Genomic DNA, 12278 nt, shown 5'->3' on the forward strand with positions numbered 1-12278 from the left:
CAGATTGGCCCTGGGAGGAGCTCTGGTTCCAGGCTGGCTGCTGAGCTGAGTCTGCTGCACTGGGAGGTGTGGGGGCAGTGGTAGCAGAGCTCTGCAGGACGTGGATGGGGATGAGACAGGGAACAGGGGACAGCAGTGTTCTGGGGACAGAAGTGGTGCCGATTCTGACACCCGAAATTCAAGGAAAGTGTCACAAGCCTGAAGGGTGCTGATGAATATGAAATTTCCTTGCACAGCTGGGGGCAGAGCAGAGCACTCACATTTGAATGGCCGTCGCGGAGGAGCTTGTGGAAGACATGGCAGAACTTCCAGCAGAGCACAGCATTGCCTGAGAGTGGCAGCCGGTTCACCACCGACCAGAAGGTCTGTGCCCCCTTCTCGTGGTGTGTGCCCAGGATGCATGGTGGAGGCCGGTCAAGGAAAGGGGGACAGACGGATGGAGGTCACCCCACAGCAATGCATGATTTAGTATGGGGTACTTTGGTGTAAAATATGGGGTCCAGCAAAGTGTTTGTGCCCACCCTCGGGAATTGAAGAGGACAGGAGGATGAGTCCATGGAGACAGGCAGAGGAGCAGCGGTGCCAAGCACTGTGCACGCGGGACACAATGTCCTTTCCCAACCAGCACCTGCAGAGCTGAGGGGAGCGGGGCCATCGCTGACACACAGCCAAGCCCTGGGCACACACTGTACCAGCAGCAGCTCTGCACTGCTGCCCTGGGAACCCAAAGACAGAGGCTGCAGCAGGAAGGAGAGGAAGAAGCAGGGACAGACCCGCAGGAAGCCCCCGTCGGCAGGGAGATCCCCTCAAGATCTGTCCGTCCCCCTCAAGCGCCGGCGGCACCCCCACGATGCACTGCCTCACTGTGGCCCCTTTTCCAGGCAGCCCCAGCCAACTCCCACGCTTGCTTGTCCTGTGGCCAACTTTTGGAAGGATATTTCTGGCGTGTTTCTCCTTGACAGCCACTTCCTGTGTATTAATAGCCTTATTGATGCTGACAGTCTGAAAAACAGAAGCGGTGGGGGGTGAGATGGGAAGGGCTCAGGCTGCCCCGTCCCCCTGCTCTGCCGGCACCTGTCAGTGCCTGGGTCGCATCCAGGTCCCCGGCCCGCAAAGCGGCCACTGCCTCGTGCCAGCTGGATGCTGCCCATTCCCGGATGCCTTTCTGGGATGTGCCTGGCATCTGCTAGGTTCAGCCGCTGCCAGGATTCATTTACTCAGCATAATAATGATGCAATTAAAGCAGCGACCACAAAAGGACCCTCTCCTGCCCTGGAGGTGGTGGGACAGGCAGAGGAAGGCAAATCCCTCCCCTGACCTTGGAACATGGGCAGCAGCCAGAAGCTCCAGCTCTACTTTTTTGGGCAGGTTGAAGAGAGAGGATGCTTTGGGCACGACGGGAAATCCAGCACAGGGATGCTGAGATCACTGCAGGCTTGCAAACTCCCACCTGTGCAGGATGCTTTTGCCTCATGCACAGTGGAGGAGGGCAGTAGACTTACACCCACTAGCTCACCCTGTTTCCCACTGCAGCCTTCCCACTCCAGCTCCAGCCCCGCTGCCACCCTGTGCACCCCAGCCCTGCCACACACCTGTCCCCAGAGTCTCTCCACAGCTCCCACCCCACTCAGAGCTGGTACAGTGAGCCCACCGTGTGCTCACACTGCTGTCGCACCCCCTGCCAGGAAAGCATGGTTTGCAATGCAAACGTTGTGGACCTTGTAAAGCCCAGACTGAGAAGCGTGGGTAAATGTTGAGTGAGAAGCCAGCGCACTCCCTGCAGCCTTTAGAGAGGCAGTTGCTGGAGGAGTTTTCTTTGCAGGATTTTGAGCGTTTTTTAACTCTATCCCATTTCTGCACCTGCTTTCTCAAGTGCAGAGCAGGGCTGGAGCTGCACTGGGGCTGGGAGATGCTCTGGCTCTTGCAGGCACCCAAACCACGAGGGACTGAGCCTGCTCCTGGCCCAGCACCCTGTCACTGCCACCAGTCAAACTCCAGCAGACAAGGGACCCAAGCTTGTGTCCTGCTCGCAGACACACTGAGCACTCACTGGATACCAGCACACTGGTGTTTGCAGTGCTTCGTGAAGATCCACGCTACTGATGAGGAACAGGCTGGCTCAGTGCTGTCAGAAGAAGCTAATCACTGACGTGAGTCAATTAAAGCAGTGGGACTGACTCCAGTGCCTTACTCATTGACAATCCTTCCTGCATCCCTGCAGTGCTCTACATCTCCAAGATGTCCTTGGAGGGGAGGCAGGGCTGCGAGGAGCTGCAGGCACGGCTCGTACCCCAGAAAGTGGGCTGGTCACAACCCACATTCCCCAGAAATGCCCCTGGGTTCCTCAGTGTTTGCCAAGGCAGAGATGCTTCTGCCTTCCTCCTTGTGCTGCGGGAACACTGCAGCAGGTGACAGCGCGGGGGGCTTTGCAGGATGACCAATCCACTCAGCCCTTTGTTTTTGCCTTTATCACCCATCACTGCGGGCTGTGCTGAGGACACATGGCACGCTCCCTGCCTGCCGCAAGCATCCTGGACCAGGCCAGAGGGCTGAGGTGCGGATGGAGCGCAGAACTCGCTGCTCAGCCTGCCTCAAGGCCTTGGGGCTGCGCTGTGACCCCCGCGCCTGCTGGACAGAAGGTTCCATGGCGGCAGGCAGGCCAGGGCTGGCTGTGGAGGGAAGCAGGGCTGGGGGAGTCCTGCTGGTCCCTGTCCCTACAGAAAGTCTGAAAGCGGAGCTCTGAGCTCACGCTGTCGCTTCCTGACGGCTCTTCCTGGCGAGTCAAGGACACGGCCTTGGCGCAGGCCTGGAGCGAGGAGCCCTGCGGCGCGGTGGGGCTGCAGCCATGAAGCCGCGCAGTGGCCTCCAGGAGCCCCATCTTCAAGCTCCACCGTCCCTTTGAGGCCAGCACCAGCCCGAGTGGCTGTGGGAAGGCTTTGGGCCACAAGTCCTGGTGCTGCTCACCTCAGGCAGCGAGCTGGCCAGCAGCTGTGACAGCAATTGGAGACACGGGGCAGCGGCGGGAGGGTTTGCTGCAAACCAGGTCCAGGAGGCTGAGGTGCCTCGAATGGAGCCCCGTTCCTGTTACCCAGGCAGCGAGAGGCACAGTGCTGCTCCCAGCCTCCATGCTGTGCCAACTGTGGGCTGCTCTGCCATTGCGGCTGTCCCTGACCTGCAGGACACATCATGGCCTCGGCCTCGGCGGTGCCGCTGCCAGCTCTGGTTACCCTGAGCGGAGGGAGCGATGCTGGGGGCACAGTGGGCTCCTCTCCTGTTGCCCCCAGGATATCATCTGCTCAGGAGCTTGGGTCCTGCAGTGCATCCCAGGATGGATTTGAGGCTCCTGAGCCATGCATTGAGCATCCCACCGGGAAAGGGGCACGTGTGGGAAACCTGTTGGGTACAGGGGCAGGCAGTGGATAGCTGCCTCATCCCCCTCGTTCCCCTTACAGATTTCCCCAAATTACAGGCTTAGCATCCTTTGAATTGCAAATCTCCCATTATGCAGAGAGCAGTTCAGCTCTGCACAGTAGCTGTGCAGTGCCTTCCATTTCCAGAAGGAAATGAGTGTTGATTAAAGAATCCGGAGCTATTGCAAATTATTTGGAGAAACTGAGTAAGTTGCAGTGCAAATCCTCTTAGTAAGGCTCCTCATTTCTCCTTAATTCCTTTCTATAAATGGATAGCTGGGATTGAGCATACCTTCAGAAAACTGCCCCCCACCAAGCCCCGCAGACACAGGGGCTCTGGGGGAAGCAAATGAGATCTGACCAGGACAGAGCTGCCTGAAAAAATCTGGGAAAATAATTAAAACACAAATCCCAGTCCAGCAGAGCTCTGCTGCAGCCTCTGGCAATGGGGCGGGAAGGAACGAGACACAGGAATCCCCCGGGAGCCTTCCAGAGGTGTAAATCACAGCGGCTGGAAGAGCTCATGCATCTTTTTAAACGTCACTCACCAGCAGCAGCCAAAAGCCAAACACAGACTCCTTGGGCTTCAGGCAGGTTTTTGGCCCCAGCGTCCCGGTGTGTGCAGCTTCCACTGCTGGACTCAGAACTCAGAAAGTGCGCTCACCCTCTGCCTGGGAGCTGGAGCCACTCCAGGCACCGAACGCCGTGACCTGCCCTAACCAGGCAGGGAATAATGCCCCGACAGGCACCAACCTCAGTGTTTGCCCTCGCTTGGGCCATAAGAAACAGCCACATTGTCCCCAAAGCAGCACACAGGTACTCTGAAACCTTGCTCTATCGACCAGGGTTTGCTCTCTGCTGTCAGGGCTGGAGATGTACTTCATGCTCTGTTGGGAAAACAACATCTCAGCTCACGAGCTGCTGCACAACACAGGCAGGCACCTGCTAGGGGCAGCGCATGGGCTCCTGCTGGCACGGACACAGTGTGGCCAAAGGTGACATCACGCTGTTCAACTTCTCTGCCTGGATTCTGCTCTCTTGGGCTTGGTAATTTGGGTCTACACCACACTTTGCCTTACCAACAGCACAAGAAATGGATGCATCACTGCTGCTGGCAGGTGGCTTTGGAATCCTCCGGCTCAGCAGCAGCAGGAGCGCCGCAGAGGGCAGAGGTGGGAGATCCCATCAGAACCACTGCCTTTGAGACAGCCAAACAGAAAGAATAAAGGAAACCACCCAGGTGTGATAGGCGTGGGGGCACCGGGCAGGATGTCTGAGCTGTGGGAGGCAGAGACCTAGCTGCTGCCAGGGGTGAGCTGGGCTTTCTGCGGGGCTCTGGTGGCCGGTTATGGCCCTGGGAATGGGAGCGCACTGCAAAGAACACAGCATTCTGCACCACTGCGGCACCAGAACCCAGATAGTTGAGACGTTCCATTTCTCAAATGCCACAAACAATTTATGCAGATCAATTACTCTGGATTTTTTTTTTAATCCCGCTTGAGGAATACGGACTTTTTCAATACACAGAAAAGCTTCCCCAGCCCTCCCCTCCCCACCCCACGCAGCTGCTCCCCCAACACACACTCATTACTCTCCGTGCTTAATTATTGATAAGGGCATGAGATCAGCAGCAGCCAACTGTGCCCATGCCCCACATGGCCCAGCCGGTGCCAGCCACAAGCCCGTCTGCGCTGTCCCATTAGCCAGGCTTTTAATTTTAAGTGGGGATTTTATACAAAGATAATCTCTTCCGCCAGTAGTGATTTATATCAGTGGGGGTTGCCCAGGGTCAGAGTTTCAGGCAGGTCCTCCACAGCCTTCATGATGTTTTTCCCATGGCCCCAGCTGGAGTCCCGTGCTTGCCAACATTTGGGCATTTTTTGCAACGGGAGAAAACAGGAGCAGGATGGGATGGGGGAGGATGCAGGAGCAGAACCTGAACGCCCGTGGCCTGTGCTCATCCCCAGGCAAGCGTTCAGGTGACCGGCAGCCATCCCAGGACCAAACCTGCTTGGGAAACGGTAACACCTGTGCAGGTGTCACCACGAGGATACCTGTCCCTCCAATGGCAAAGCACATCCCAAAGCACTGCGGGATGCAGTGACAGCACCAGCGCTGCGCTGCGGCCATACCGCTGCGAGACAAAGCTGCAGCTCGCACCGCACAGGCGAGGTGAGCCCCGTGGGGTGAGCCCTATGGGGCCGGGCTGCGAGCAATCGGCCTGAGCCGGCAGCAACAGGCGCTCCCGCGGAACCTCCCGGCCGCAGCTCCACCCGCTGAGCTGCGAACGGAGCGAGGAGTCCCTCAGCACTGTGGGCAGACGAGAGAAAATTGAGGGAGCCTTCCTCTTCCTTAGGCGGATTCGTTAGAGGACCAACAGCCATCCGGCGCCGGGAGCTCCAGAAGAGCGCGGCCGTTCCGCGGGCACACGGAGCAGGGAAGGAGCCGGGAGCAGCTCGCGCCCCTCGGGCTCCACGCTGCGCCCCTGCGGCCTCGCCCTGCCCCAGCGCAGCGCCCGCCGCCCAGCCCCCGGGGGACGCGAAGCCCCTCTCGCGGGTGGGCGCGGCCCTCGCACCCCGCTCGGCTCCGTCCTCGCGCGCGGCCCCGGCTCACCGCGCGCAGCGCCCGGAGCATCGCACGGCCCCGCGGGCTCCGGGCGAGGCAGCGCCGGGTCTCCGCAGCGCGGGCAGCGGGGATCGGCCGCCCGAGAACGCGGCGCCCCGCAGCCCGGCTCGCATCGCAACGCGCTCAGAGCGCGGCAGAACCGCAGCGTTCCAGGTCTCGCCGGCGGCGGAACAGCGCCGTGCCGGCACCGCGCCGCCCCGCATCGCGGCTCCCGGCGAACCGCCCCTGGCCCCGCCGCGGCCCGAGGAGCCCCGCACGGACGCGGGGCCCGCGGAGGAGGAGGAGGATGCGCTCACCATTTTGCCCGCCTCCATGGCCGCTCCCGCCGGGCCTCGCCGGAGCCCGATCGGCGGGGCCGGGCCCCGCTCCCCGCTCCCCGCGGCTCCGCAGCTCCCACGGCGGCGGCGCGGGGCGGGAGCGGGGCGGGGGCGAAGCGCGCTCCCGCGTGGCCCCGCGGAGGAATGGGGGGAGGGAGGAGGGAGCGCGCTCAGCCCTGCGCCGAACAACAAAGGGCGGCCGCGGGGTCGGCGCGCGGCTCAGCTCCCCCCGCGCCGGGAGCGGCCCCGAACTCGGGGATGGGCGGGGGGCCGCTCCGCACGAGCCCTGCCTGGGGCTACGGGACGGGGAGCAGCCGGGCAGCAGGGAACGCGGCAGCGGGTCGGTGTCCGCTTTAGCAGCTTCACACAGCAGGCACGAAAGAAACCCAAACAACTCCGCTCTCGTTCTTTACCTTCCCTTAAAGCAAACCCAAAGCAGGGAGAAGGAAAAGCATCGCAGCACTGAAACGCAGCTGGCCCAGTGCAGAAGGTTCCCAGCCCCGGGGAAAAGATGCTGTGTGGTGCCGGCCGCGGGCTGCTGCGCTCTGCTCACGGCTCAGCTGCTCACTAAGGGACTCAACCGCCCAGTTTTCACACCTTATCCTCAGCTTTCACCAGTTGCCCTCACCCTGTAGACACCTGGTGACGTGAAAAAAGTCCCAAAGAGCAAATCCCCACTTTCAATGAACCTAGTTCCTACGGGAGAAGGTGCTCTGGTTCCGGTTCCTCATCCCAGCCCACAGGTGCGCACAAGGCAGCGCTCTGGGCGTAAGCACCATCCCCACTGCAGGCACCTGCCCCGTCCCAGCATCTCCTTGCAGCACACGTGGCAGGAGCCATGTGTCAGGTCTCCATGATACCAACCACAGCTCAGGCAAAGGAGGCAAAGCCCGGATGGAGGGACGTGGGGTGACAAAGGATGCTGGGTCTGCTCCCTCCTAGCTGCGAGCCCTGCTTTCAGCAAACATTTATGGGATTTGGGATAGCCCACCATCTGCCCCAAGAAAACCTTGGTAATTTGTGTATAGATGTTATGAATGAAGACAGACCACCTGAGATGTGCGAAAATGCTGCATCCACTGCAGCCCCTTCTGGGAACACAGCATGAAAATGGAAGCTGCTCGGAAGACGTACAGCATATGGAACATGCATGGGAGCTGCATGGAAAATGAAACATGGGAGTTGATGGAAGATGGGAATGTTGGTCCCCACCACGCAGCCCTGCCTACATGGCACTGCTGCCTTGCTGTCCCCCTGAGTTAACGAGATCCAGGATTAATTAACTCGGCACCAGCTGGGCTTAGCATCACTCTGAACCAGATCTGGCAGTGCCTGGCTTGCTGCTCTGGCTCCATGGTGCAAAGCTCCTCCTGTGAATGCAGAGCACCACGAGGCCCCAGCCCTGCGATTAGCACCTCCCAGCCGGGCTTTAATGCCTCACTTACCCACACAGAGACCTTAAGGTAAGTGTGCTATGGGCATGCCCTGGGGCACAGTGGAAATCAAAGAGAACTGAGAGAAAAGCCCAGTTCTGTCCTCCACCACGACATGCATGTGAATTTTCCTACTCTGCCACCCCGTGGGGGTTACACAGCTTTTAAAATAATTTGCGAGATCCCCAGCATTTCACAGCAAACCCAATCAGCTCGTTACCATTAACCTCCTCTGGTTTAGTCTCATCCAGCTCTGAGAGGAGGCAGGGACCCAGCAGAACAGTGCTGGATCGGTCTTGTGTGAGCTCCTGCCATGGGTGCTGCCATCAGGGATAGCATGAGTTGGTGCCATGAAAGACATTCCTGTATGGAGCTGCTGGAGCCTGTGTCCAGGTCAAGTCCCCTCCTGTGCCAGCACAGCACGGACAGCAGAACCATCCGGGGATGGAGAGACCCAGCTCTGGAGCTGCACGGCAAGGAGGGCTTTGAGGAAGGGCAGGCACAGGAGACAGGGCAGGGAAAATAGCAGCCAACTCCCACCGAAATGAAGGGAGTGAGGCGCAAACACGTCGGCAAACGGGGCTGTGTGTCACTGCAGGCGGGCTAACAGGGTCAGTCCAGCACAGATCTACGAGTCGCTGTGTTTGCATGGTTTGACATTTCTTCTTTCTCTCTGAGCTCATGCTCCAAGGGGAGATGCAGCAGAGCTGGGCCCACCCTGCGATGTGAACCGTTTGCGTCTCAGAGTTCACTGGTCTCTTTTTCTCTCCCACTGCCCTTTTTACCAGGTCTAAAAATACTCCAAAACCTTTTAAACCCTCTTCCTTTGCAGCCTCCTCCTTGCTCCATGACTAATGATGTCTGGAGCTCCCTCCTGATAGCTCCACATTGCCCTGGGAGGACAGAGCTGGAGCAGCTTTCAGGCACCCCAGAGCCTCACAGTGCACCCACAACAGGATCATCCCTGTTTGCACTTTCATCTCCCATTGCTCGGGATGTCCTCTTTTCCCCACTCCTGTTGTTGGAGCCAATTTGCACAGCTGCTCCCCTGTGTGAGGGCAGCGTATGCCGTCCCCGTGCTGGGAGTTATCTCCTCAGTGATCTCTCCTCGGGGGATGCAATGTTTCCCAGCTGCCTCAGCCTGGAGGAGCCACCCAACCCAACATTTGTACAGAGCTGGCGGCTCCTGGGCATGCTGGGGCCTGGAAGGGTTTGCAGATGCTCACTCTAACTCTTGGCAGAGCCCTGTGCATAATGCAGAGCTGGAAGGGCACTGACAAGCACTGAGCACATAGGAAACCGTTTGCTTTCTGCTTTGCAGACTTTAGGCGTTCTTAGCACCAGTCCTGTTCTCATGGCTCCGCACAGCAGCCCGTCCTGCAGGGATGAGCTGAGCCATGCTGGGCTTCCGTTCTGGTCTGCGGAGCTGGGGGATGCTTTGTGCTGGGTGGGGGTCATTGGCTGCACCGTGCCATTCTGGAGCCATTTAGAGAACAGTGTATGCCTGAAGTGGGTGCAACCGAGGGGTGAAGCAGCTGCTTCCCAGTTCCGAGTTGTGCATGAGCCATGCTGTGGCACTTTAAGGCAGATTTCTAAGCTGTTCAGGTGCTCCAACACACCAGAAAATCTTGCCAGATTATTAATGGCCAAATACCTGCAAATCTTGATTTTCAATAATACCCTATTTAGCGCAGGACTTAAAAGCTCAACTCATTAAAAAAAACCCAAACAAACCAAAAAGCTTTCTAATGCTGCAGTTCCCCATGCATGTGAAAGTGAGAGCACAAAGCTGAGGGGCCAGGGGTGGGCAGTCTGGGCTGCAGGCAGGGGGGCTGCACCATGCTCTGTTGTGCTGCCAATACATGGATTGTCTTCAAAAATTAAATGATCCAGCCACGGTTCCTGCCCCTGTTATTGATAACGTGTTATTTTTAGCTGCCGGTTCCATCGATGTCTGCTCGTGTTCCAGTGCCTGCAGCCGGGGCCGGTGTGGGGTGAGCAGGAGCTCAGCAGCTGCACAGCAACCAGCTGAAAAACACACGAGATGGGAAGGACAGGCAGCACCTGCCCTGCGGGATCCCAGCTCTGCAGGGCTGCTCTGCGGGACCGGGGCAGGAGCAAACCATGCGTCCCACTGGGCACTGGGCATGGAGCCTTGCTGGGGGCAGATGGCGCAGGCACTAGCTTATGTGCTAGAGCCAAAAGGACAGCATTCAGTGGCATCAATACCACGTGGGTGTAACCGAATTGCAGCAGGAGGATGTGAAACCTCACGTCTAACCTCAGCTAATATTAAGTGGCCACTTGCTTCGCACTTGCAGATGTCTCCGTGTCCCCTGCATCTCCACACGTACGTGCGGGTTCTCTGGAAAGCCCTTGTGACTCTACAGTCTGTCTTCCTTTACATGCATGCAGCCCACTCTGCACAATGCACCGCTTGAGTTTTGCACTTCCTTTTTGTGAGCTGATGTGACGAGATAAGCACAACGCCCAGCAAAGGAAGCGGGGTCAGCAGAGTTCATCAGTGAGCTGCCCGAACACCAGCGCTGAGCTCAGTGCGTTCACACTGCTCCCCTTGTCAGAGAGCTGGCACGTGGAGCCTGGTGCTCCTCCATCCCATCTCCAGGGTGCTCCTCTGACCCCTGGCTGCTCCTCTCTCCCAAGTGCTCTTCCACCGCCGAGTGCTCCTTCATCACCTGAGTGCTCCACACTGGGTGCTCCTCCATCCCCCAGGTGCTCCTCCACCACTGCTGCTCATCCATCCCCATCTTCCCTTCATGCCCCCAGAGTGTACTCAGCTAAATGCTCCCAGGCAGAAATCAATGGCTCCTACTTTCTCTTCACTTCTCCACTTTGCAGCCCGTCCATAACAGGATCGTTGCCATAAATTATTCAGCAAACAAGTCGATTAAATGCGGCTCCCGTTGAGTTCCTTTCAAAACTCTTAAGTTTTGCCTTGGAAGCATCAACTTTATTTACAGAGAGCCAGGGCAGCAGGGCTGGAGCATGAGGAGCCCCAGAGGCTGCAGAGGAAGCAGAGCCAAAGTACCTCCATCCCTCAGCTCATCCCTCACGTCCTTGGGTGCTTGGAGAGGCAGATGATGCCCCACGCCTGGCAGTGTTCAAGAGGCATTTGGACAAGGCCCTCAATAACATGCTTTAACTTTCTGTTAGCCCTAATGTTGGACTCTACGATCTTTTGTAGGTCCCTTCCACCTCTGGCCATCAGCCAGAGGCCATGAAACCCATGGGGCACAAGGCAAAGGAACTGGTTCCAGAATGACGGGTACAAATGGGTGTTCCCAGTAACAGTGATCTTGACACACCGGTACTTTTACAGTGTAGATTTGCTGGTACCATCACCTCTGCCTTCCCTCTGTGAAAGTTCGAATTAGTGACCAGAGTGAGATCTGCTGATGGACAGACAACCTGGGTTCAGGTTAGAAAATCCCCTCACGCTGCTGACAGTGACGAGGCCAAGGCTGCCGAGGCTGCATTGTGGTCCCCACGTGGTGACCCTGCGAGCAGCACTGACCTGCGCCCAGCACAGTCACAGAATGGTTGGGAAGGAAGGGACCTCACAGCACCCTCAGCCCCATCCACCACGGGCTGGGTGCCCCCAGCTCAGGCTGCCCACAGCCCTCCATGGCCCGGGGCACCTCCAGGGACGGGGAGCCCACAGCTCTGGGCAGCAGTGCAGCACCTCACAACCTTCATAGTAAAGAATTTCCCCCTCACATCTGATTTTCTGATGGACTCACAGTGGGAGAATAGAAGAGCAGACACACTCTGGTACCTAAGTGCACGTTCCATGCGCTGTGACAGAAGCAGCAGTGGCCACAGTCCCTGCTCGATCTCTCTCATGCTCAGGATACGTGTGTTTGTTTGCTACAAGTGGGGAAAGCAAAAGCATGTGGTGCCAAGGGATGTCCGCCGGGACACGGGTGGAGCAGGGCGTCCTCAGAGCCAACGCTGCGGTGGAAAAAACCCAGTGCTGGGAGGGAACAGCTCCTTCTGCCTGCCTGAGGCTTACGAGCGGGGCAATCACAGGCACGAAAGGCTGCAAAGTTCCTTCCTGAGATCCAAATATTAGTTTTTACTCATTTTCCATTTCTGAAAACAAATGCCGCTGGCCTGGAGTGCGCTAGTGAGCCCTTTCACTTCCCAGCCCTAGAACAAAGGGCTGCACTGTGGTGCTCTTCCAGCCCTGGGACCGCTGCTGGAGAGGAATCGAGAAGGCAAAACCCTGCCCTGGGCGTGGAACACATGCCTGTGCCATCCAGCAGGATGTGGGAAATTGCACTTGAACTGCACACGGAGGAGCCGGAGCCATCAGGAGCCTATCTGGAGGCAGCGAGGTCCTTGTGTGGCCACCATCACGCTGCGGTGCCGTGGGGGAGAACCCCACTGCGTTTCCCTGGGCTTTACCCCAGGGATGCTGCAGCGAAGCCCTGAAATCTTCCAACTGCTTGAGATCATCATACTAATACGCC

The 12278-nt window shown here is 58.2% G+C and overlaps 1 protein-coding gene across 2 annotated transcripts in view; it reads right to left on the minus strand.

Annotated features, from left to right (window-relative positions):
* HIP1 (huntingtin interacting protein 1) overlaps positions 1 to 12278 on the minus strand; it is a 34217-nt gene that overhangs the window by 15539 nt on the left and 6400 nt on the right. The window contains exons 1-3 of one of the 2 annotated variants that reach the window (XM_042879493.1): positions 6332 to 6401; positions 939 to 1002; positions 261 to 403 (exon numbers count right to left, since the gene is read on the minus strand). In XM_042879493.1, coding sequence (XP_042735427.1) covers positions 261 to 403; positions 939 to 1002; positions 6332 to 6349 — 225 coding nt within the window. In that variant the 5' untranslated portion in view covers positions 6350 to 6401. Of the gene's footprint in view, positions 1 to 260; positions 404 to 938; positions 1003 to 6331; positions 6402 to 12278 lie in introns of those variants that run through there. The other variant, XM_042879492.1, reaches the window with a different exon arrangement.

This window comes from Lagopus leucura, unplaced genomic scaffold, assembly GCF_019238085.1.
Source record: "Lagopus leucura isolate 7727_CA_CO unplaced genomic scaffold, USGS_WTPT01 Super-Scaffold_100024, whole genome shotgun sequence".
NCBI classification, from domain to species: domain Eukaryota; kingdom Metazoa; phylum Chordata; class Aves; order Galliformes; family Phasianidae; genus Lagopus; species Lagopus leucura.